The sequence below is a fragment of the Siphateles boraxobius genome, unplaced genomic scaffold, assembly GCF_051911475.1.
Source record: "Siphateles boraxobius isolate OS27281-9 unplaced genomic scaffold, OSU_SipBor_1 6, whole genome shotgun sequence".
Lineage (NCBI taxonomy): Eukaryota > Metazoa > Chordata > Actinopteri > Cypriniformes > Leuciscidae > Siphateles > Siphateles boraxobius.
The window spans coordinates 12,358,286-12,380,847 of NW_027509186.1; the positions used below are offsets into that span (position 1 = coordinate 12,358,286).

Genomic DNA, 22,562 nt, shown 5'->3' on the forward strand with positions numbered 1-22,562 from the left:
ACACATCTCTGTGAAGCTGGGTGTCTTGTTGTCTGTTGGACCTCTGGGTGCCATAAAGTTGTCACCCAAATCGTCTATTGCAGACTGGCCGGAGCCTAATGCATAATTTGCCTTCATGAGTTCAGAGGTTAAAAGCTTTGTGATTTCAGAAGGAATGTGCATTTATATGTGTTCAGATGAACGACCCATGATTTAGCCAGATACCCTACAACAGTAATAACCATGGTTTGAAACAGATTGATTTTCAGTTTTTTTAATTCATTTAATGTTCTTTCTCACACATAAAATATTCAAGATGTGCATAAATGAACAACACTTAGGTGAGTAAAATGTTCACGAGGCATGTGCTCCGTGCAGCTGAAAATTTTAGATGGGATTAAAACATTTCTGAAAAACCCCAGAGACTGAGAGATAAACTCAGGGATCAAACTTTTGCATCATGATCTTGCGACTGACTTCATAGGCCAAAAAGAGAGCTCCGTTGGCAGGAAACGTTCGGATCATAGTCGGGGTCAAGCCAGAATACAGAGGCGCCACTCCTGTAAGCAAGACACCAGAATATTACATGCTGCAATCCAAGATCAAATTGTTTTGTTTCATCATATAAAAATCTGATTCAGTTTGAATCATGAAACTCGTATCGTGTGCTATATATCTCATGACGTACTATACTGAAACTGGTAACAAATGTTACATTTATTTTTTAATGTTTTTCATTGGAATATCAGCCCAAGTACTGTGTGTTGAATAAAAAAGTGAAATCTACCTATTTTTGTATTGAATTTTGCCACTATTTTTCCCACCCAAAAAGCTTTAAATGTTGCAGAAATTCAAGATGTAGCCTATCTCAAAAGCACACAGAGCCACTGCTGGAAAGGGTTCAAATATGCAAAAGATGCTGGAAAACTGAAGAATGTTTTGGGACCTGGGGGATTTTTCTGAAGAGCATTGTGCAGTTCAATTGCTCAGGACAAACAAGGGACTCAAGAACAACAATCACAAAACCAAAAAAACAATCATGGATCATCCAAGGCAAACGACACACAGAATTGAGAATCAGGGGGTTCATTAACTTTTGAACTGGGTGGATTTATAAATCCATCTTTTTTTGTGTGGACTATATGTAAACATATTTTATGCAAAATATCTTATTCAGGACAACACTAAATAAAGAATAACATGCATTTTGTATGATCCCTCTTATTTTGTTAAAATGTATTCACATTTTCACAGATTCTGCAAGGGGTTTGTGAATTTGAAACTGTAAAAGGCATTTTATTATAATTCTAATAACGTCCACCTTCTGGTCGTGGAACATGTGACTTTTTGCTGTCAAATCTTTATTGATTTTTATAAATTAAGCATTAAAATAACTTTTATTGTGTAATATTTCAAGATGATCATACAACTAGGCATTTAAATATCACTTTACTTAGACACATTATTGGGAGATATAGAGTGCCGACTGATATTTATATGCATTTAATGTAAGTACTTTGCTATACTGTTATAAGAATCTTGATTTACATAACAAGCATCAGAATTTTCAGGCTTTTTTAGGCTTTTGTTTTTTAAGGGTTTCAAAGTGCAAGTTTTTGAAAACGTTATACAGGTCCTTCTCAAAAAATTAGCATATTGTGATAAAGTTCATTATTTTCCATTATGTAATGATAAAAATTAAACTTTCATATATTTTAGATTCATTGCACACCAACTGAAATATTTCAGGTCTTTTATTGTTTTAATACTGATGATTTTGGCATACAGCTGATGAAAACCCAAAATTCCTATCTCAAAAAATTAGCATATCATGAAAAGGGTCTCTAAACGAGCTATTAACCTAATCATCTGAATCAACTAATTAACTCTAAACACCTGCAAAAGATTCCTGAGGCTTTTAAAAACTCCCAGCCTGTTTCATTACTCAAAACCGCAATCATGGGTAAGACTGCTGACCTGACTGCTGTCCAGAAGGCCATCATTGACACCCTCAAGCCAAATGGTTTACTGACCATGGTATTACTGTGCTCAATTGGCCTGCCATAAAGAATCTGTGGGATATTGTGAAGAGAAAGTTGAGAGACGCAAGACCCAACACTCTGGATGAGATTAAGGCCGCTATTGAAGCATCCTGGGCCTCCATAACACCTCAGCAGTGCCACAGGCTGATTGCCTCCATGCCACGCCGCATTGAAGCAGTCTTTGCTGCAAAAGGATTCCCGACCAAGTATTGAGTGCATAACTGAACATAATTATTTGAGAGTGTCTAAATGATATAAAATGCTGGATGACGTGTAATTTCCTGCTATTAAATTCATATAAAACGGAGGTATTACTTATTGGTCCAAAAAACTACCCACAAAATCCCTTACAATACAACTTTAATTTAGAAGGATGTCCTGTTACTTTATCCACTACAGTAAAAGACCTGAGTGTTATACTAGACCGCAACTTGACTTTCGAAAATCATATTTCATATATTACAAGAACAGCCTTTTTCCACCTTAGAAACATTGCTAAGCTATGTAACATGCTATCTGTTTCTGATGCAGAAAAGTTAGTTCATGCATTCATGACCTTGAGACTAGATTACTGTAATGCTTTATTAGCTGGTTGTCCTGCATCCTCAATACACAAGCTACAGTTAGTGCAAAATGCAGCCGCTAGAGTTCTTACTAGATCAAGAAAACTTGATCATATAACACCTATTTTATCATCTCTACACTGGTTACCTATTAAGTTACGTATCAATTACAAAGTATTCCTACTGACCTATAAAGCCCTAAATGGTTTAGCTCCTGTGTATTTAATAGACCTTCTATCGCCATACAATCCATCGTGCTCTTTAAGATCACTAAATTCGAGGCTTCTGGTCATTCCTAGGATATCTAAGTCCACTAAAGGAGGGAGGGCGTTCTCGCATTTAGCTCCTAAACTCTGGAATAGCCTTCCTGATATTGTTCGAGACTCAGACTCGCTGTCCCAGTTTAAAACTAGATTAAAGACGCATCTCTTTAACCAAGCATTCACTTAATGCTTAACCTTTAATACTACTGCTGTATCAGTTCGAATGCATTAACATTATGAACATCAGCTATGCTAATTATTTCCCATCTGCCTTTCTGCTGTTATCTCGGGACGCTAGTCCCGAGGTAAATAGCGTTCGTCAGCTCCAGTTTGTATCCAGCCTCTCACAGAGACTTTCAGATGCCCCAACGCCTGTGAAGAGACGACTCGACGCCTGTGAAGAGACGACTCAAAGCCGGCGATATGTTATGCCATAAATTAATACATGATTAACTAACTGTATTTTTCTATGTACATTTCCGAAATGCACTTTCTGTAAAGCTGCTTTGAGACAATGTGTATTGTGAAAAGCGCTATACAAATAAATTTGAATTGAATTGAAGGTTGACCCTTTTTGTATTAAAAACACTTATTTTATTGGTCGGATGAAATATGCTAATTTTTTAAGATTTTCATGAGCTGTATGCCAAAATCATCAGTATTAAATCAATAAAAGACCTGAAATATTTCAGTTGGTGTGCAATGAATCTAAAATATATGAAAGTTTAATTTTTATCATTACATTATGGAAAATAATTGCCAATTTTTTGAGAAGGACCTGTACATTATCATCACCATGTAAACTACAAAAACCCAAATTTTTGAAAACGGTGACGTCATGCGCATGTGTATTAACTGCAGTCTATCCACGTTATTTTTTCAGGTAAGCGCGGGTGCCATTTGTAATTTGAATGTGTCTGGCTTCCGGTGTCAATCGCTTCCAGTTATTTTTATCTGTACAAAACAGCTCGTTATCCTGCTTGATATTGCAACATGGTATTGCTTACTATGTTATTTTTATGTATTGTCTTAATTATAAACACACTGGTTTATAGCGCAAACAGTTTTACATTTACTGTAAACACATATGCACATATGCAAGATACAAGCAAACTTTTTTTATTTTTATTTTTTTTTATTTTGTCAAAATGTTCTATTATTTCAAAAGTCAGGCTTTAAGGGTTAAGTGTGTCATGGAATCATATAAAATACATGTTCTGGCAGAAATGGTTTCCTGAGAAGGACCCATTAAACACCAGTAGCATCATGTAATAAACATCCACATCAGGAAAAAGGCATTATGATTTTTTTTTTTTATGAGTAGTGTTTTGAAATGCTAATTATAAACAGGAAACAAACATCTATTCAGATGCTGTTTTCTGTGTCCTTAGCCAAGCAACATGCAAGCTAAAAGTTTCCTGTGGCAAGAAACAAGGATAAATACAGAAATCGTCTACGGTTACGTATGTAACCCTCGTTCCCTGAGTAGGGAACGGAGACGTTACGTCGGATGACGACGAATGGGGTTTCGCTTAGAAAGCCTATCAACTTCGAGTATTACAAAACGAGCCAATGGCAAAGAAATGCCATGGGTCTGCGGAATTTGCATGGCGTAACTCCGCCCCACCTCGTGGGTATAAAAGGAGGAAGCCGGCAGCAAGCAGATATGTTTCTTCGCTGAGGAGCCAAGACTGAGCTCAGGCGATCCCCGCGGTACAGCGGAAAGTGGCAGGCAGACGTAACGTCTCCGTTCCCTACTCAGGGAACGAGGGTTACATACGTAACCGTAGACGTTCCCTTTCGTTGTCACTCCGAGTTACGTCGGATGACGACGAATGGGGTTACCAGTCTAATCACGCCACCTTCTCAGCTGTCTTCCAGTGCCCTGCGTAAATCGAGATCCCTGTCAGCCTGGACAAAGGACTCCATATAACACAGGAATACCAAGGTACACTGGGAAGCATATCCCAAGCTAGGGGAAGTATGCAATTAATGCCAGCCCGGAGGGGGGGGACTTAGAGAATACACATATGACCCGAAGGAAGCATATGGGAAACACTGGGGTGTCCAGCCGCAGGTGGAATATTTCAACCCCAGGGGTGGCAAGGTGGCTTGCCAAGGGAAAGACACACGCTCAGAGAGGCTTACAGTGGAAATACACATGTGGGGGTCGCTCAGAGGAGGGACCATGCACACGGGAGGCACCTAGCCGACGCACAGGCAATAGACACTGGCGCCGACGTCAGGAGTGCTGGAGGAGCTCAGGGCTTTCGGAGAAGCTCACCTGAGAAAGATATCGCACGTATCCAGTCCGTGGAGTGGAATGGCGAGCAAGCGAAGACACCTGAGCGGGTCCGGTACTAGCTGGTTGAAGCGAGTACACGAGAGGACACAGGCTCCACTCGGAGATTATAGAATCTGGCGAATGTGTTAGGTGTCGCCCAGCCTGCAGCTCTGCAGATGTCTGTTAGCGAGGCGCCATGCGCTAGAGCCCAAGAGGACGCCACACTCCGGGTGGAGTGGGCAGTCACACCAAGGGGGCACGGTCGACCTTGCTGCTGGTAAGCCAAGGCAATGGTGTCCACTATCCAGTGAGACAACCTTTGCTTGGAGAGAGCCTTTCCCTTCAGCTTCCCACCATAACAGACAAAGAGCTGGTCTGAGGTCCTGAAACACTGCGTTCTGTCTACATAGGCGCGGAGAGCGCGTACTGGACAGAGCAGTGCCAAGGCTGGGTCTGCCTCCTCCGAGGGCAGCGCTTGCAGGTTCACCACCTGGTCCCGGAAGGGAGTGGTAGGAACCTTGGGCACATATCCAGGCCGGGGTCTCAGGATCACGTGAGAGTAAGCCGGCCCAAATTCCAGGCACGCTTCGTCAACGGAGAATGCGTGCAGGTCCCCAACCCTCTTGATGGAGGCCAGTGCAACCAGGAGCGCTGTCTTCATAGACAGGAACTTAAGCTCAACTGATTGCAGGGGCTCAAAGGGAGCACTCTTCAGGGCAGTTAGAACCACTGAGAGGTCCCAAGAGGGAACGAGAGGAGGACGAGGAGGATTCAGTCTCCTCGCTCCTCTCAGGAACCTGATGATCAGGTCGTGCTTCCCCACCGACTTACCTTCGATGAGGTCATGATGTGCGGCAATGGCGGCAACATAGACCTTCAGGGTGGAGGGAGACAGCCTTCGCTCCAGCCCCTGTTGAAGGAAGGAAAGCAAAACACTGATCGAGCATCTCCGGGGGTCTTCTCGGAGAGAAGAGCACCAGTTGACGAAGAGGTTCCACTTCAACGCATAGACGTGTCTCGTGGACGACGCTCTAGCGGAAGTGATGGTAGCCACCACCGCTGGTGGTAGGGTACTCAAACCTGCCTCGTCCCATCCAGGAGCCACACGTGGAGGTTCCAAAGATCGGGACGAGGGTGCCATAGGGTGCCCCGTCCCTGAGAAAGAAGGTTCTTCCTCAGAGGGATCGGCCAGGGAGGAGCTGTCGCGAGGAGTACTAGTTCGGGGAACCAGGTCCGGTTGGGCCAGTAAGGGGCAACCAGAATGACCTGCTCCTCGTCCTCCCTGACCTTGCGCAAAGTGTGCGCAAGAAGGCTCACTGGGGGAAACGCATACTTGCGGACCTGCGGCCAGCTGTGCGCCAGAGCATCCGTGCCGAGCGTGCCCTCGGTCAGGGAATAGAACTGGGCGCAATGGGTCGAGACGTGAGAGGCAAACAGATCTATCTGCGCGTCCCCGAACTGGTCCCAAATCAGCTGAACCGACTGGGGATGGAGTCGCCATTCTCCAGGGAGGGGCTGAAGCCGTGAGAGCTCGTCGGCTGCACAGTTCAGCGCTCCGGGAATGAAGATGGCTCGAAGCGACCTCAGATGCTTCTGACTCCATAGGAGGAGGTGGCGAGCGAGTTGTGACATACGGCGGGAGCGTAGACCACCTTGATGGTTGATGTACGCTACAGTGGCGGTATTGTCTGAGCGGACTAGTACGTGTTGACCCCTGAGCAACGCCCGGAAGCGGTGCAGGGCAAGGCGTACTGCCAACAACTCGAGGCAATTGACATGCCACAGCCGCTGGGGTCCTGTCCAGGAGCCCGCAGCAGCATGTCCATTGCACATGGCGCCCCAGCCCGTGGTGGAGGCATCTGTTGAGACAACAACATGCCGGGAAGCTCGAGCCAGGGGGACACCGGCCCTGAGAAAATCGAGGTTCGACCACGGGGTGAAGAACTGACGGCAGGTCGGAGTAACTGGTACTCGGAACGTGCCGTGTTGCCATGCCCACCTCGGGACTCGGTCGCGAAGCCAAAGCTGAAGCGGTCTCATATGAAGCAATCCGAGCGGCGTGACCGCGGCTGCAGATGCCATATGCCCCAGGAGCCTCTGAAAAAGTTTCAGTGGAACCGCACTCTTGCCCTCGAATTGTCTTAGGCAAGTCAGCAGTGACTGCGCGCGCTCGCTCGTAAGCTGCGCGGACATGGCGACCGAGTCGATGTCCATACCGAGAAAAGAGATCCTCTGCACGGGGCAAAGTTTGCTCTTCTCCCAGTTGACCCGAAGGCCCAGACGGGCTAGGTGCCGGAGCACTAGGTCCCTGTGTTCGCAAACCTGATCTCGAGAGTGAGCTAGGATCAGCCAGTCGTCGATATAACTCAGGATGCGAACCCCTTGCTCTCGAAGGGGAACAAGGGCCGCCTCGACGACCTTCGTGAAGATGCGAGGAGACAGGGCTAGCCCGAAAGGGAGAACCGCGTACTGGTATGCCTGCCCCTCGAAAGCAAACCGGAGGAACGGTCTGTGTCGAGGAAGAATGGAGACATGAAAGTAGGCGTCCTTCAGGTCGATCGCTGCAAACCAATCCTGGGGCCGTATGCATTCGAAAACGCGTTTGGCGGTGAGCATCTTGAACGGCATCCGGTGAAGGGAGCGGTTCAGCACGCGCAAGTCCAGGATTGGCCGTAACCCACCGGTTTTCTTGGGGACAATGAAGTAGGGGCTGTAGAAGCCGGACCTCATCTCGGCTGGAGGGACAGTCTCGATTGCACCCTTCGCCAGCAGGGTGGCAATCTCTGCTCTCATGATAGGGGCATTGCCACCGACCAAAGTGGAGCGGACTCCCCTGAAGCGGGGAGGAGACCGTGCGAACTGAATCGCATAGCCGAGCCTGACGGTACGCGCGATCCAGTGGGACAGACGGGGAAGCTCTAGCCAGGCTCCCAGGAACTGAACCAACGGGATCATGCGAGCCACAGGCGTCCCCCCGGAGGGGCAGCGAGGCGGAGTAACTGGCCCAGAAGTGGACGGCATAGCGGCCCGGAGAGGGGGCACAGTTAGCAACCGCACCCTGGCAGAGGGGGCCAGGGGAGGACCAGGCTGGTCGTCCCGCGGGGGCCTGCTCTGCCAGGGGTCTGGCGACAGAGGGGGACAGGGGCGAAGCGGTCCGTGGACGGCACGCCGTGTCAACCGCCTCTGGGACAGAGGGGGGCGAGGAGAGCACGGCTTGTGGGCGGCGCTCTGTGTCGCCCGAGAACTCTGTGAGCTCAGGGAAGAGGGGATTGTTTCTGTCTTTAACCACATTAGGGTGCTGCCCACCCGTGGGTGAGCAGCGGGGAGTGGAGAACAAAAGATTCTCCCCCGGCCCTCCACCGGGGGAAGGAGTGGTCCTGCTACCACCTCCTGAGAAACAATCATCATCCCTGAGCAGCCCGTCTCAGGAGCGCCGCTTGGCCCGGCGTTTAGCGGGGGGCGGGGCAGGAGAGGGCTGTGGCGCCTTCTTACGGCTTCCTCCGCGACCGGCCCTGGGTGGAGGCTGCTGCGTGGTCCGGGCGGGAGGGGCGGGAGCCGCAGGAGGGCGCCCTCGGCGGGAAACAGGTCGAGGCGTCTGCCCGGCCGGCAAGGTGGAGGCAGCAGCGGGCCGGCGGGGCAGAATGTGTTTGATGGCCTCGGTCTGTTTCTGGGCAGTTGAAAACTGTTGGGCAAAGTCTTCAACTGCACCGCCGAAGAGGCCGGCCTGGGACAAGGGGGCGTTAAGCAGACGGGTCCGCTCAGCGTCCCGCATGTCAGCCAGGTTCAGCCACAGATGTCGCTCCTGGACCACAGCTGTGGACATCACCAAACCCAGGGAGCGCGCGGTAACCTTCGTCGCCCGGAGAGCAAGGTCGGTCGCGGCGCGCAGCTCATCAAAGAGCCCTGGGTTTGTCCTACCCTCGTGCATGTCTCTGAGCATCTGGGCCTGGTAGACCTGCAGAGTGGCCATAGCATGCAGTGAAGCAGCCGCCTGTCCCGCCGCTCTGTAAGACTTCGCCACCAGGGTCGACGAAAATCTACAGGCTTTGGATGGGTGCTTAGGCTCGCCCCGAGAAGAAGCACTCTGAGGACATAGTTGCATGGCAACAGAGCGTTCAACCGGGGGAAGCCCAGTGTACCCACGGGCAGCTGCCTCATCGAGGGGAGGAAAGGCGGATGAGACCAGCGAGCGGTCCCGAGAAGACAGGGGGGTCTTCCAGGACTTCGAGATCTCATCATGCACATCCGGGAAGAAAGGTATTGGGGTTTGCCGAGGACGAGGGTCGGCGGCCTTACCCAAAAACCAATCGTCCAGCCGCGAGCGCTCAGGACAGGGTGGAGGCCTCCACTCAAGTCCGATGCTCGCGGCTGCCCGGGAAAGCATGGCCGTCATCTCCGGATCAGACTCGAGCACAGCCGTATGCACACCGGAAGGTGGCAGCTGTGACGAGCCCTCACTTCCAGAAGAGTCAAACCCGCCTAGTGATGCTGCAACAGACATGGCATCCTCCTCTGTAGCTTCAACTGAAGCCCGCGGGCCACCAGAAGGTAGACCCGCGGGAATCAGCAGTTCACTAGCGGGCACCGTCATTGAAGAGGGGGGCTGGGGTCGCGGACACATAGTCGGCGCCTTGTTCCAGACCGTAACCCTCAGATCACCCTGGCCACCAGCCGCAGGACGGGGGGTGGATGAGGGGACTCTCACTCTTGCGAGTTCACGGAGTCTCGACCGTAATGACGCGATGGTCATGTTCCCACAGAGAGAACATGAGTCATCCACGAGCGCTGCTCTAGCATGATCAATGCCCAAACATACTATGCAACGCTCGTGCCCATCAGAGTCCGATACCAATCTGCCGCAACCAGAAGTACACGGGCGAGACATCTTTAAAAAGACGTGCCACGTGTAAGCTCTTTTAGTGAGAGAAAACTCAAGTGTTGAAGCACCCGGGGAGAAACGCACCGACTGGCAGACCACTGCAACAGATCAGCAGGAAGCACGCTCTCGCCGTAGATCGCCGTCACACCAACACTCGAGGTACTCGTTTGTAAAGCTGACAATTCAGAGATGGCTTGTGGAGAGAAGAATACACTTGGCTCCGAAGCGAAAACATATCTGCTTGCTGCCGGCTTCCTCCTTTTATACCCACGAGGTGGGGCGGAGTTACGCCATGCAAATTCCGCAGACCCATGGCATTTCTTTGCCATTGGCTCGTTTTGTAATACTCGAAGTTGATAGGCTTTCTAAGCGAAACCCCATTCGTCGTCATCCGACGTAACTCGGAGTGACAACGAAAGGGAACTCACCCTCATTTCGTAAAATCCCCATAAGAGTCTTGAGGAAGCCTTCCTGCTTCCCTGCTAAAGACAGAACCTGGATGCGAGACTTCACACAGTCAATGGGGTACACAACCAACCACAGACAGGCTCCGCCGAAACCACCGCTGAACATCAACGGCACTACACCTGTCAGAAACACGGATCGTGAGGAGCATTTCCTGGTAAATACGCTGAAAAAAGTGAAAAGCCTGTGTCATTTATTTAAAATGCATTTTTGTATTGGTCAATTCGAAAACCATGGTTTCTGGTTTAAACCCGTTTCGTTCAGTTTGACTAAAAGTAAATAACACTCCCCATCACTGCTGGTCTAGAATCAGTTTTCTCCATAATATATGCTATATGCAATAGACCTTATTCAGAGCAGCGCCATGACAGGTATGAAGGTGAGGCTGTGAGTGATAAACTTGTCGTGTTTCCAATGGCATCCGCTGTAAAAAGCTAGATTACTTACAATTTTCCACAGTTTATATTGGGCGTTTTTTGTCGACTGAAATTTCTTGGAAATATATTTTTCCAGTGTTTCTTGAGCAGAACAAATCCAAAAAACACATTAAATAACAGTACAGCCAATTGAAAGGATGCATGTCTGTCCCTGACAGCCTCGCTTTCATTCCCATTAAAAATCAAAGATGGCGCTGCTGTGAATAAAGTTTATTGGCAAAAGAAATTTGGTGTTTTTTGCCCTCTTAAGAGCGGCAAAGGTTTCTGTTTTCTTTACAACGTGTTTTTGCAGCGGTGAGAAATGCAGCCAATCACAGTTGATCTCTTGAATGCAATGACCAATCAGAGGTGTTTAAGTTTGAATTCACTCAATCGGTCAAAACGCCGGAGTTTTTGTCCAGTGCTAAGTTCTGCACGCTCGCAAATCCTCTCGTTATAAGTTAACTTATAACAAACAAAGTGTAGCAATTATGCAGGCTAAAAAAGAGATTCATTGTGCTTCAGTCAGCTTCATTGATTGCAGTGGAACATTGTGAGAGCGTGATGAATTCAGATGAGCGACAGCTTTTTAGTGGTCATAGAGGAAGCAGTCTTTGCATACTTTCTAGGCAATATATAATCCATTGAGAATTTGAATAATTTTGAGGAAAGAACTTTGCTGCAAACATTTATGCTAAGTAAATCATTGACTAACAAAATTCTTCAGAAGTGAAACTTTCATAATATATCTGATTTAGCTTTTGTTTGAAATTAAGGTGTAAAAAGGCCAACAATTATTATATTGACCTACATTAAGTTACATTTTGGCTTATGTCTAAAGAAAATATATTGATTAAATTTGGAAAACTGAAAAAAATGGGATTTTCCATTGTCGTGTAAATTAATGGCCAAAACGCATAAAAAGTTGTGTAAAATGTCTCTTAATAAAACATTTTTGCTTTCAATTAATGTAATGAATTTGCTAAGTAAAATCTCTGTTACATAACGATGTACCTAAAAATGGAAAAGCTTACCCTTTGTGTTTTTCATGTACAGACAACAACGTTGTCAAAATGATCCCATTCACATGGATTATGAACAAACGTTGCATTATTTATGTCAGGCCAGTAGTTGGCTATGCCACTTTGTAAAGAAACACTGAACATGCATGACATCATTTGTTTTCACAAATTTGCGTTTTTGTAGTTTACATAGAGACAATAACGATATCGTTTGTACATTTAAACACGTTTTCAAAACTTTTCATTTTGGCGCCCCAAAAAAGCCGTTGTTGAGTAAATGAATGGCCAAAACGCATATAAAGTTGTACCTTATAATGCATTGATATGCAAAAAAAAGAAAAGAAAAAAAGAAAGATATATATATATATATATATATATATAATTGATTAAATCAAATCCTGCCAAGTGGCCATAAAAAATTTATTGTGAGAATATTTAATTTAGTCACTACAAAAATTCACTTGATGAATTCACTCAATGACTAGTCTTCATAATAAATACATTTTGTAATTTGTATAATCTGAGAAAAACTAATACATTTGGCTTTTACAAATTATTTGGGCCCTATGTTAATGATTTAAGAGCATGATCTAAAGCGCACGGCGCAAGTGCACTTAGGTCCGAATCCACTTTCGCTAGTTTAACGATGGGAAAAATGGTCTGTGCTCCCAGCGCACGGTCTAAAAGGGTTGTCTCTATTCTCTTGATGAGTAATGGGTGTGTTTTGGGCGTAACGTGCAATAAACCAATCAGAGTCTCATCTCCCATTCCCTTTAAAAGCCAGTTGCTCTCGCGCCATGGCAGATTCGCTATTTACATGGCAGAATTTGCAAGTTGAAAAACTGAACGCTTCTCTAGAGAGGAAACGGATCTGCTCGTGCACGAGGTTAAAGCTTAGTTGGTCCAAAGTATAATTTTTTGAAAATGGAAATGTCCAAACTGGTCTTTTCCATACACTGAATAAAACTTGGACATTCTTCAAAATATCTCCTCTTCTCCCGTCTCCCACACATGAAAGAACGTGATAAGAGTTTGTAAAGACATGAAGGTGAGTATATGGTGTTCCTCCCGTGGGCTGACCTATGTGCTCTTTGTCTCTGTCCATGTGCTTGGCAAACACGGAGCGGCTGAGTTCATATCCTCCGAAGAAACAGAAGTATCCAGGTATCTCACGGACGATAGTGGTGGTCAGACCCTGATAGAAACCCAGAGGACCGTTTGTCCGCAGCACATTTCTCACAACGGACCACACCGTGCTGAAAGACAGAGAGGAACTTCAACAAGATATGACAACTCTAGACGGCAGAACTGATGAACAACGGATTTTGAGGTCATTTTTGTCTTCATTTTTGATTATTTTAATTTCTTCTATGTAAAACACTTTGAATTACCATTGTGTATGAAATGTGCTACATAAATAAACTTGCCTTGCCTTGCCTTGCCTTCATTTAAAAGTTAAAAAACACAAAAAGTACACCGAACTTAAAAACAGTAGTTGGCTTCAACCAAATTCAGCCACTTGAATGTTAGTTCATCCAAAAAGGAAAAAATCTGGGTATCACATTAGAAAATATTTCCATTAGTTAACACTAGTTAACTACCTTAGTCAACATGAACTAAGAATTAACAATATTTATTAATGAACACCATTTATCAATCTTAGTTAATGAGTTAATTTACTAATACTTTATTACATTTCACAGTGGAATTCCTGGTAAAAAAACAACAACTAAATTACACCAATTACAGTCGGAAAAAAGCATAACGTGTCAAAAGAGGTCTTTAGCTCAGCCTACTGTGAATGGATGAAGCACTGTGAATTACGTAATCAAGTCGATCCCTCTACACTCTCAAAATATTTAAATGTTTGTATATATAGTATTGTACTGTACATTAAAACGTTTGATTTCTTATTTCAATTGAATGACAAAAAAATCTACATTGGAGCTTTAGTCTGAATGAACTCAAATAACAACTAAAAAAATAACAACTTAAATACTTATGAACAAATTATTTGATTAACCCTTTATCATCCCTATTAAAATGGACATGAAGTTACCACAGGCCTCATTTCTCATTTTCAATTACCAAAACCTCTTCAATCCAGACAGACCTTTTCTGTCCACTGGCAATCTTGCCGCACGCCTCCATTTCATGCATGGCCTGCAGTCGACATTTAACCAGTTCAGTGGGGCATAAAGCCAGAGAGGAGAAAACAGAGGCGACAGAGCCCGAACAGGCCTTCTGAATATCACTGAAAAAACATAATCACATACACTTGTTATGGTTCATCCTTTCAGGTCAAATCAAATGTAATATGAACGACTGGATTTGTGTTAGAGACATACTACCATTTCTCAACAGTGTCACCAAACCAAACGGGTACATTTTTACATTTTCTGAAGAAAACAATATTACACATCTTTAAATGAAAAAGGATTAATACTGTCCCACCAACCTAAAGTAATACTGACAAACTATTTTTCATTCGAAAGCTTTCAGACTCTAGTTGTCATGTTTGGTGACTGATTTTCGATAGAAATGACAGGGCAACAGTAATTTATTAATTTGTTACAAGAATATTCATCAGAGTCATAAGGAGTGCTCAGACCTTTATTTTGAAATAGTGATGCACATGAAACATCATCAAAATCAGTAGAAACCGCGGTTAGTTTTCACGCCAAGAGTTCAAAAGATAACCTCCATTCTATTTTTTGAGCAAAAATGTCTAAAATAATATTAAATATAATGTAAAAGCGATTCCCCATTTTTGATGTGGTGTCAAACTATAACAGATGTCTGGGTTTTTTACGCATATATTTTATGTGTTTGTTAGAAGTTGAATATACTGTCCAATAGAGCTGCGCGTTTCTGGATAAATTGAGAATCCCGTTTTTTTTTTAAATAGGGATCACAATTCTTCCTTGATTCTGAAGAGACAACTAAACAAAATAACATGTAATTTACTAGAGGTTCTGACAAAATGTTAATTGCTGCAGTGACAGTCTATTTGAAAAAATATTTTATTAATTTGAATTAATTATCAGTTAAAATAGGTTTAAATGAATGATTCAATGACTCATAAAGACTTCACTTGTTTCATTACTGGATGAATCAGCATTTATAACGAATCTTTTGAATGAATGATTCAATGACAAATACATTTTATTAACAGTTACTTGTCGCCTTTTAAAAATAAAAACGCTGTGTGGTTGAAAAGACTGTTTGTGAAGCGGTTTCATACCTATAGGCCTACATAACAACTGCTCTCTCTAAATCAGCGGTAGCGCCAACACAGGGTTTAATACAGGGATGGGTAAACTCAGTTCTGGAGGGTTGAACTTTCAGGATTACTAGAAAGCTACAGGCAGGAGAGTTTATCAGGGTTGGAGCTAAACTCTGCAGACCTGTGGCCATCCAGGACCGAGTTTACCCATCCCTGGTTTAATAGATGGTGCGGTCAAGTCTTCCTGCCAAGTTCGTATTTAAGATTTGGGAAGTTGTGTTTACAACGTCAGGTGGAGCAAGATTGCGGTGTACCTTTTCTTATTCAAAAATACAGCGAGGTTTTTGAACTCTACTTCTAGAAAATGAGCAAAGAATGTGCATCAGGTGGGTTTTTAATTAATTCATGAAACCACTGTGAAATTTATTGTTACATATTGTATTGTTATATTACAATTCTATTATATTTTGTGCTGGCAATTAGCTTATTTTGTTGTAGATAAAAGTCAAAGTATTGTGGTATTTCGCCACTGATACGCCCCCAACTCATCAAGATTGGAGATTAAAGAAAATCCAGAGCTTCCCATCCGTATTTATGGCTTTGTGGTAGCATTCAACTCAGAAATACAATCTTTCTGACATGACTTGAACGCACCAACACAGCCGATCACGTGGGTGATCTTTTAACGATTAACCGTGCAGTTCTACTGTCCATACTACTTATGAATATGTCTACTTCATAAATAGTATGTGGAAATACAATAAAAGTGTGGTGATATATGGTTCAGATCACTCAAACCTTATATGGAAATGGGTGAGTCCTCAATATGGTCACACATGGTACTTTATTGTTATCTAGTGGAAAAGTTTGGTACTGCGCCCAAACAAAATCTTACTGAAAGCTCACCTAAAATTTGGAACACCTGGAACTTGCAACACTGAAATTTGTTCATAGTTTTGGCTTTGATTTTCTTGTCGTTTTAGGGTCGACCATGTTTTGTTAAATATAATAAAACTTGTATAGCTTTTTTGACTTTACAGCTTCTTTTCCCTGCCAAATGGCCATCTGATCCCATTACTGTACCATTATCTACACAGTATTTTTTCTAAGAGGTGTCAGCCCTGTGTTAACTCTAAACATAATGTTTATGGAGTCAAGAAAGGCGTTCTGAACCCGCTGGCCATGTGTCACATGACACAGCGTCTGTCCTTGAAGATTGAATTGCATCATGCATATTGAGTAGACTAGTGAAACACAAGCACATAAGAATTACTGTATGCTGCAAAATGGGGTAGAGGAGTGCTCAACGCTTCAACACATACCATATAAATAACGTAGACATCTCACGAGTCTAACAGAGCTTCATATTTTCACTGTATCATGAGTATACATGATATACAGCATACGGACGTTTCTTCAACTATAGTCAGTTTTGGCCCTGTGGACTTTGTTGAAAACTCTCACCACAGTATCATTTCCACCATATGACTGTGGTGGAAATTACATTTTTTTTAAAAAAATAAAATCGCTATGTTGTCTTGCTAAGGCTAATTTCACAGCTAGCATGTTATGTTGTTCTAAATACACTCAATTAAAGGTACACTATATCTTACCCTGATTCACTTTGGTAAGCCTATTATAAGTGTGTCCTGTCGGGGTGGGTTTCATGGGAAATTGTGTACACATAACTCGCCTGTGCTGTGGATACATGCAGTTTTGTTTGTTTTTTACCGCTAGAGGGTTATTATTATATTATATTGTGTTGATAATTGATATACCATGATTTTTATTTGTTTTGTTCACACAAGCCGTACACAAGTGATATATTACAACTGTATTAAAATGCTAAAAACACACAATGGAGTTTTTTTCGCCCTCCCAACGATTATTTTTATTGAAGATCATGCGGTTCTTGAAACTTCTGGGATTACAAAATGAATTGTGGTTAATTAATTTACACACACATATATGTATATATATAGGGGGTCTTTGAATATTTTGTTGGGACTTTTGGGCCCATGGAGTCAAAGAGGTTGAGATTCATTCTTCACTTACACTGGTGTCTCCTTGGTAAACAAGTGCACTAGCTTTAAAAACTATAAATTGTTTGGTGTAGTTGAAATCACTGTAGAAAATTAACAAATCCTTTATAAACCAAAAAAATAAAAAAAATAAAAAAAATTGAAATGGGTTATGTTTAATTCAATATTTGTTTAGATTTTCGTAGTTGTTAACGTAATAATTCAATTTTTTATTTTTAATCATGGATTTTCATAGTTTAAGTGCCCGGAGTTTAATGTTAATAATACCTCACCTGAGTTCTGTGCCTCGGTCCAGTCCTGAAACAAAGCGCACGACATTCTGGCAGAAGCCATAGCTCATGAAGAGCACAGCGTTCTCAGCAATGTTGGCTATGAGGGCAGGTGTGGTACCCTGATAGAGACCTCGCAGTCCAACCTGTTTGTAGACTGAGACGAAGCAGTGGACAAAACTTCTATACAAGCCGGGGAAAGTCTGCATCTTCACCTTGGCTGTATCGAAGGGCTGCCCACTAAACACACACGCAATCCCACCTTACAGAAAACAGGAGAGGAAACAGAACATGCTTCAATGTTTTTAAATAACTGATTAGGCTATATCTTGTTCCTTACATTAACAAAATTTCCCATCAACATGCTAACATTGTGCAATTCAGACAGGTGGAAAATACACTGTATCGTGGCAGCCTGTCAAAACGACTCTGATGAAAATTGGGATTTTTAAATCTAATCCTATTGTCTATTTGTTAATGTAGACACAGGAAATGATAAATAAAGGCTGTTACCACATGCTCCAGCTGACAGATCAATGACGGCTTGAGTGACAGGATGTGGAGCCATGGTTAACTTCTGCAATATCGCATCACTTCCTGTGTAGGAAAAGTGCAGAAAAACGTTTTACTCAAGATTCACACTCATTAACATACACGTCTGCCATCTTTCAAATATACACATCAATAAAGAAAAAAATGTAGCCTAAACTATTACACACAATTTATAGCATAAATAAATATACATACAGTTTGTGTGTATGCATAATATATATATATATATATATATATATATATATATATATATATATAAAGAGAGAGAGAGAGAGAGAGAGAGATAGAGAGAGAGAGAGAGAGAGAGAGACTATTTTTAACCTGATCAGGACATCCCTGATAATACAACACACACACACACACACACACACACACACACACACACACACACACACACACACACACACACAGTATTTTTACACTATAATTTATACATAGTTAAAAAATTAAAGAATAGGGTAAATGCTCAAATTACAAACAAACACATGTCAACCCCTGTAATTTTACTCAATTATTTTTCAGAAGTCATGCTTGATGTAAGAATTCTATTGGAATTAGAATTAATGTAGAATCAGAACGGCCAAATTCGCAATATAAATCTCATCGGTCAAACAGGTTTGCAAAAAGGTCTACAATCGTTCGCTATTCTGTTTGATTGGAACAATTCACTCTCACACACTGAATTGTTTTCAGAAAACGTTTCGCGATACTTTAAGGCAGCAAACAAGCAGAACACGGGACCATCACACGAACGTTCCCAGAGAACGCGTTTCCATGCTTTTTCTATGTTAACATGAACCAGGCTGATATTTTACAACTGCACTCACGTCTGGCTTCTTTAAAAATGGCATTGCGAAAAACGCCAATTTAAAAAAAAATGTCTCTGGCCCTTGCGGATTTTTTATTCCACTGTCATGTTTCATGATTTCAAAAGCAAAAACACGTTCTCTGTGAATGATATGAAGTGAATACTTGCTTACAATCCATTGCACTGTATAGGAAACAAAACGTCATTTTGTTGAACGATGAATCCAGCTAACAGGGAACGTTCTCGGAACTTTAGCTAACATTCTGGTATTTTTCTTTTAAAGTTATGAAAAAAACGTTCTTACAATAACGTTAATATAATATTGGTTAAGATTTACCTGGTTTTTAATCAATGCTCTTAAAACGTTAACACACACAAAAAAGTTATTTATAAGCTACATTGTTGTAACATTTTATTTCTGAAACATTACCATAATGTTTGCAAAAATACAAAAATGGTTAACAACATTATTTAAAATATCTTATTTTGTGTTCAACAGAGGAAAGAAACTCATACAGGTTTGGAACAGCTAGAGGGTGAGTAATTTTCATTTTTGCGTGAACTAACCCTTTTTTTGCATGACGTACGTTTTCTTAATTTAATTGGAACGTTGGCAAACCGTTCTTAGAATATACTTTTGTTTGCTGGGAAGCAGCTCTTTATTGCTTGCTCAGTTTGTGAACGAATCTGTATAGGCTATTGCAGGTAAAGACAATTTATCCATAACAGTATCAAAATCTGGACACTTTTTAAATTAAATACGATAGGCTACATTGCAACGGCAGCCTATATGTGAATTAGTTTTGAGAATGATTAAACGTACACATGTAAAGAGAAACAGAAACATTTTGATCTTTACACGTACACCACAGAACATTGCATAAGTCTAGTGCAATACGTCGGTAAGACAAGTATATTTATATCTGACCTGTGAGATCTCTATTAATATCCAGCTAGTCTTAATATTTAAACCAGATTCAGAGGGAATCCCCCTCGAGCGGTCAAGAGTACATTTAAACCCAACACTAGGCATCTGAACCTCCTCATCATGTGCCAAAATTCACATGCCAAGATCATTATGTCTTAAACTCAGCTGTTGCAATTTACATAGCCTATGTTCTGCATGATGACACAGTCCATGTATTCTCACACTCACCCGCCCTTCCTCGATCACCTAGACACTTCTACAGACTAGGCTTTTGTGGTGCAAGAACCTCGGGACGAAGCGTCCTGTGAAAGTAGTATTTACTACTGACGCAACAACACACCTGAAGCCTGCAAACATCCACACTTCCTCGATCACACACCGCCACAGGTGTGTAGGCTACATGCCGGGCAGGGGGTGTGTGTTGATGCGGGGGCTTCCTGGAAATAAGACAAGGCGGTCTTTCTTGTATGTGTCATATCCTGCAGATTCAGAAGATGTTGACTCATAATAAAGATTGTGACACAATGTAATTTCATCAAACGCGATATATAGCAGCGACAGTGAGGGATTTTATCCGCTAGATGGCAGGATAGCCTTGAGCATTATGCCAGTTATCTAACAAACTTTGTTCAGATTAACATGTGGTCCTGAATTCTTACAAACAAACGAGTAGCCTACAATATGGTCATTTTGTTGGCTATTAATGTAAGAAACCCTGAATTTAAGAAAAAACCCTGTCACACATTATTTTTATACTGGGAATATTAATGAAATCAATAGAATTATTTGCAATGTATTGATATTACATCATATACAATTATTCCAAATTTTATTTCCATTTCAGATTTTCATTTAATAATCAATTAACTAAATAACACTATTGGATATATTTATTCAAGCATGTATTTTACTACACAACGTAGCATGGGTTTTGCGTATTTATGAAAGAGCAGGCTATATATACTGAAAATAAATGCAGCCTAAATAATTGTATTTATAATAAATCCACCAAAATAAATGAGAGATAAATTGACATATATTCATTGTCCTCATTGGTTCCCCCTTGTACAAAATAGTTAAAAATGTAAAAGAGATAGGCTAAACACGCTTCATAAGATCTGCTGTTTCCAGAATCATTCTCATTTTATATAGCAAGCTTTCCTTTACTATTACTATTTTGTTACAATATAATTAAACAATCAAAAAACAACTGCGTTTCTGTTATGTCCAAGCAATACAATGTAGCTGGAAGCCATGCGGTCAAAGGAGTATTTTCATAATATGAACTCCGTGAAAGTTTGTTTACTAGATTTCAAGAGGACGAAAACACGGCTTGTTTCGCTTTCAAAAGCGCGCCTGTGATTGGCTCTCGGCGCTTGTCAATCATACGCAGGGGCGGCGTCAGGTGACATATGAGTGAGTTCCAGTAAAGCGCACTTAGAGTTTTAGTACACAGACATTCAACAAGCGACAGCAAGAGGACTATCACACACTACTGGACTGGACTGGATTACAAAACTTCATAACAAACATCAATCTGATGCCGTTCTACCCGCACTGTGACCTTTCCGTCGTTTCCAATGTGACAAAGTCAGCTTAAAGTAGGAACTAATTTCCTTTCTGTTATTGTTTCGCGTTTCACGTCATTTTTTCTTTTCTTTTGACAATCATATGTGACATTTTAAGTGGCAAACAGTATTGCTGGTACCATGGCTGACGCAGCCCAAAACCAGATGGTCGAGATCGACCCGGACTTCGAGCCGCTCTCCCGACCCCGCTCCTGCACTTGGCCGCTCCCGCGACCGGAGTTCCCTAACGCGGCCGCCCCGGACTCCAACACCTCGTCCCCGGCCCCGTCCGTCAAGCAGGAGCCCTGCAGCAACGCGGACTTCATCAACAACCTAAGTCTGCTGGAGGAGAATGAGGACTACCCCGATCAGAAGCCTCTCATGCTGTGCGGCGACTTCCAGTGCCAGGAGAACTGCATCCATCAGCACCACCAGCAGCAGCAGCAGCAGCAGATCCCGAGTCACCAGCAACAGGTGCCCGTGCTCTCCTCTTCGGTGGCCGCAGCCGCAGCCGCGCAGCGCAAGAGCAGCTCGTCCCGACGCAACGCCTGGGGGAATATGTCATACGCGGACCTGATCACCAAAGCCATCGAGAGCTCCCCCGAAAAACGGCTCACCTTGTCTCAGATCTACGACTGGATGGTTAAAAGCGTCCCTTATTTTAAGGACAAGGGGGATAGTAACAGCTCCGCCGGTTGGAAGGTATTTATGTTTTCATTTTTTTTGGTCTATGCTTTCCCCTGTTGCGCCAGGAGTTTTGCGTTTTTACGCGGGCATCTTTTCAAAACAATTTTTTATAAACGCGTCTTGGTTATCATTGGTTCCCTTTGAGTTACGCTCCCCTCCAGCTGTTTTGAAAACAGCGTTTTGTGTGATTTTGTCTCAGAGCTGATTTTTTTTTTTTGTGGTGCATCATTCACTTATTGTTTTAGGATTGTCATGGGATTGTCAATAGTCTCCATTCACTGCTGTGTAGGACAGATGATTGGCTCTCATTACAGGCAGAGCAGAGTGAGGTGGTTCAGCACAGTCAATAGTTCAAGTGATGCATGACCCTTGTCACGTGACAGGTCCCGAGGAACATGTGTTATAGGTGCCTGTGGACTGTCAGGGCTTGTAGGATCTTTCAACATTTACAGGTAGAGGTCGTTGGAGTTAGGACAAGATCAAGGTTTGGAGCCAGACCATTGCCAGAGCCCCTAAAGTTGCAGTCACATTAATGAAATTTCACAGGCAAAAAGGTGAATTGTCTCTTG

The 22,562-nt window shown here is 43.0% G+C and overlaps 2 protein-coding genes across 5 annotated transcripts in view; one reads left to right on the top strand and one right to left on the bottom strand.

Annotated features, from left to right (window-relative positions):
• Window positions 1–237: 237 nt before the first annotated feature.
• slc25a15a (solute carrier family 25 member 15a) lies at window positions 238–21,579 on the bottom strand. Of its 3 annotated transcripts, none has more exons than XM_077207745.1 (7): window positions 21,447–21,579; window positions 17,964–18,047; window positions 17,454–17,712; window positions 14,027–14,167; window positions 12,994–13,169; window positions 10,439–10,597; window positions 238–539 (listed from the first exon to the last, which is right to left on the bottom strand). In XM_077207745.1, the coding sequence occupies exons 2-7, from the start codon at window positions 18,016–18,018 to the stop codon at window positions 418–420; spliced, it is 912 nt and encodes a 303-aa protein (XP_077063860.1). In that variant the 5' UTR covers window positions 18,019–18,047; window positions 21,447–21,579; the 3' UTR covers window positions 238–417. The 3 variants fall into 3 exon arrangements, with proteins under 3 accessions (XP_077063860.1, XP_077063859.1, XP_077063857.1); XM_077207744.1 differs by lacking the exon at window positions 21,447–21,579 and adding an exon at window positions 20,079–20,219; XM_077207742.1 differs by lacking the exon at window positions 21,447–21,579 and adding an exon at window positions 19,967–20,154.
• foxo1a (forkhead box O1 a) overlaps window positions 21,191–22,562 on the top strand; it is a 49,580-nt gene continuing 48,208 nt past the window's right edge. The window contains exons 1-2 of one of the 2 annotated variants that reach the window (XM_077207732.1): window positions 21,191–21,339; window positions 21,425–22,008. In XM_077207732.1, the coding sequence (XP_077063847.1) occupies window position 21,339; window positions 21,425–22,008 (585 nt within the window). In that variant the 5' untranslated portion in view covers window positions 21,191–21,338. Of the gene's footprint in view, window positions 22,009–22,562 lie in introns of both variants that reach the window. The other variant, XM_077207731.1, reaches the window with a different exon arrangement.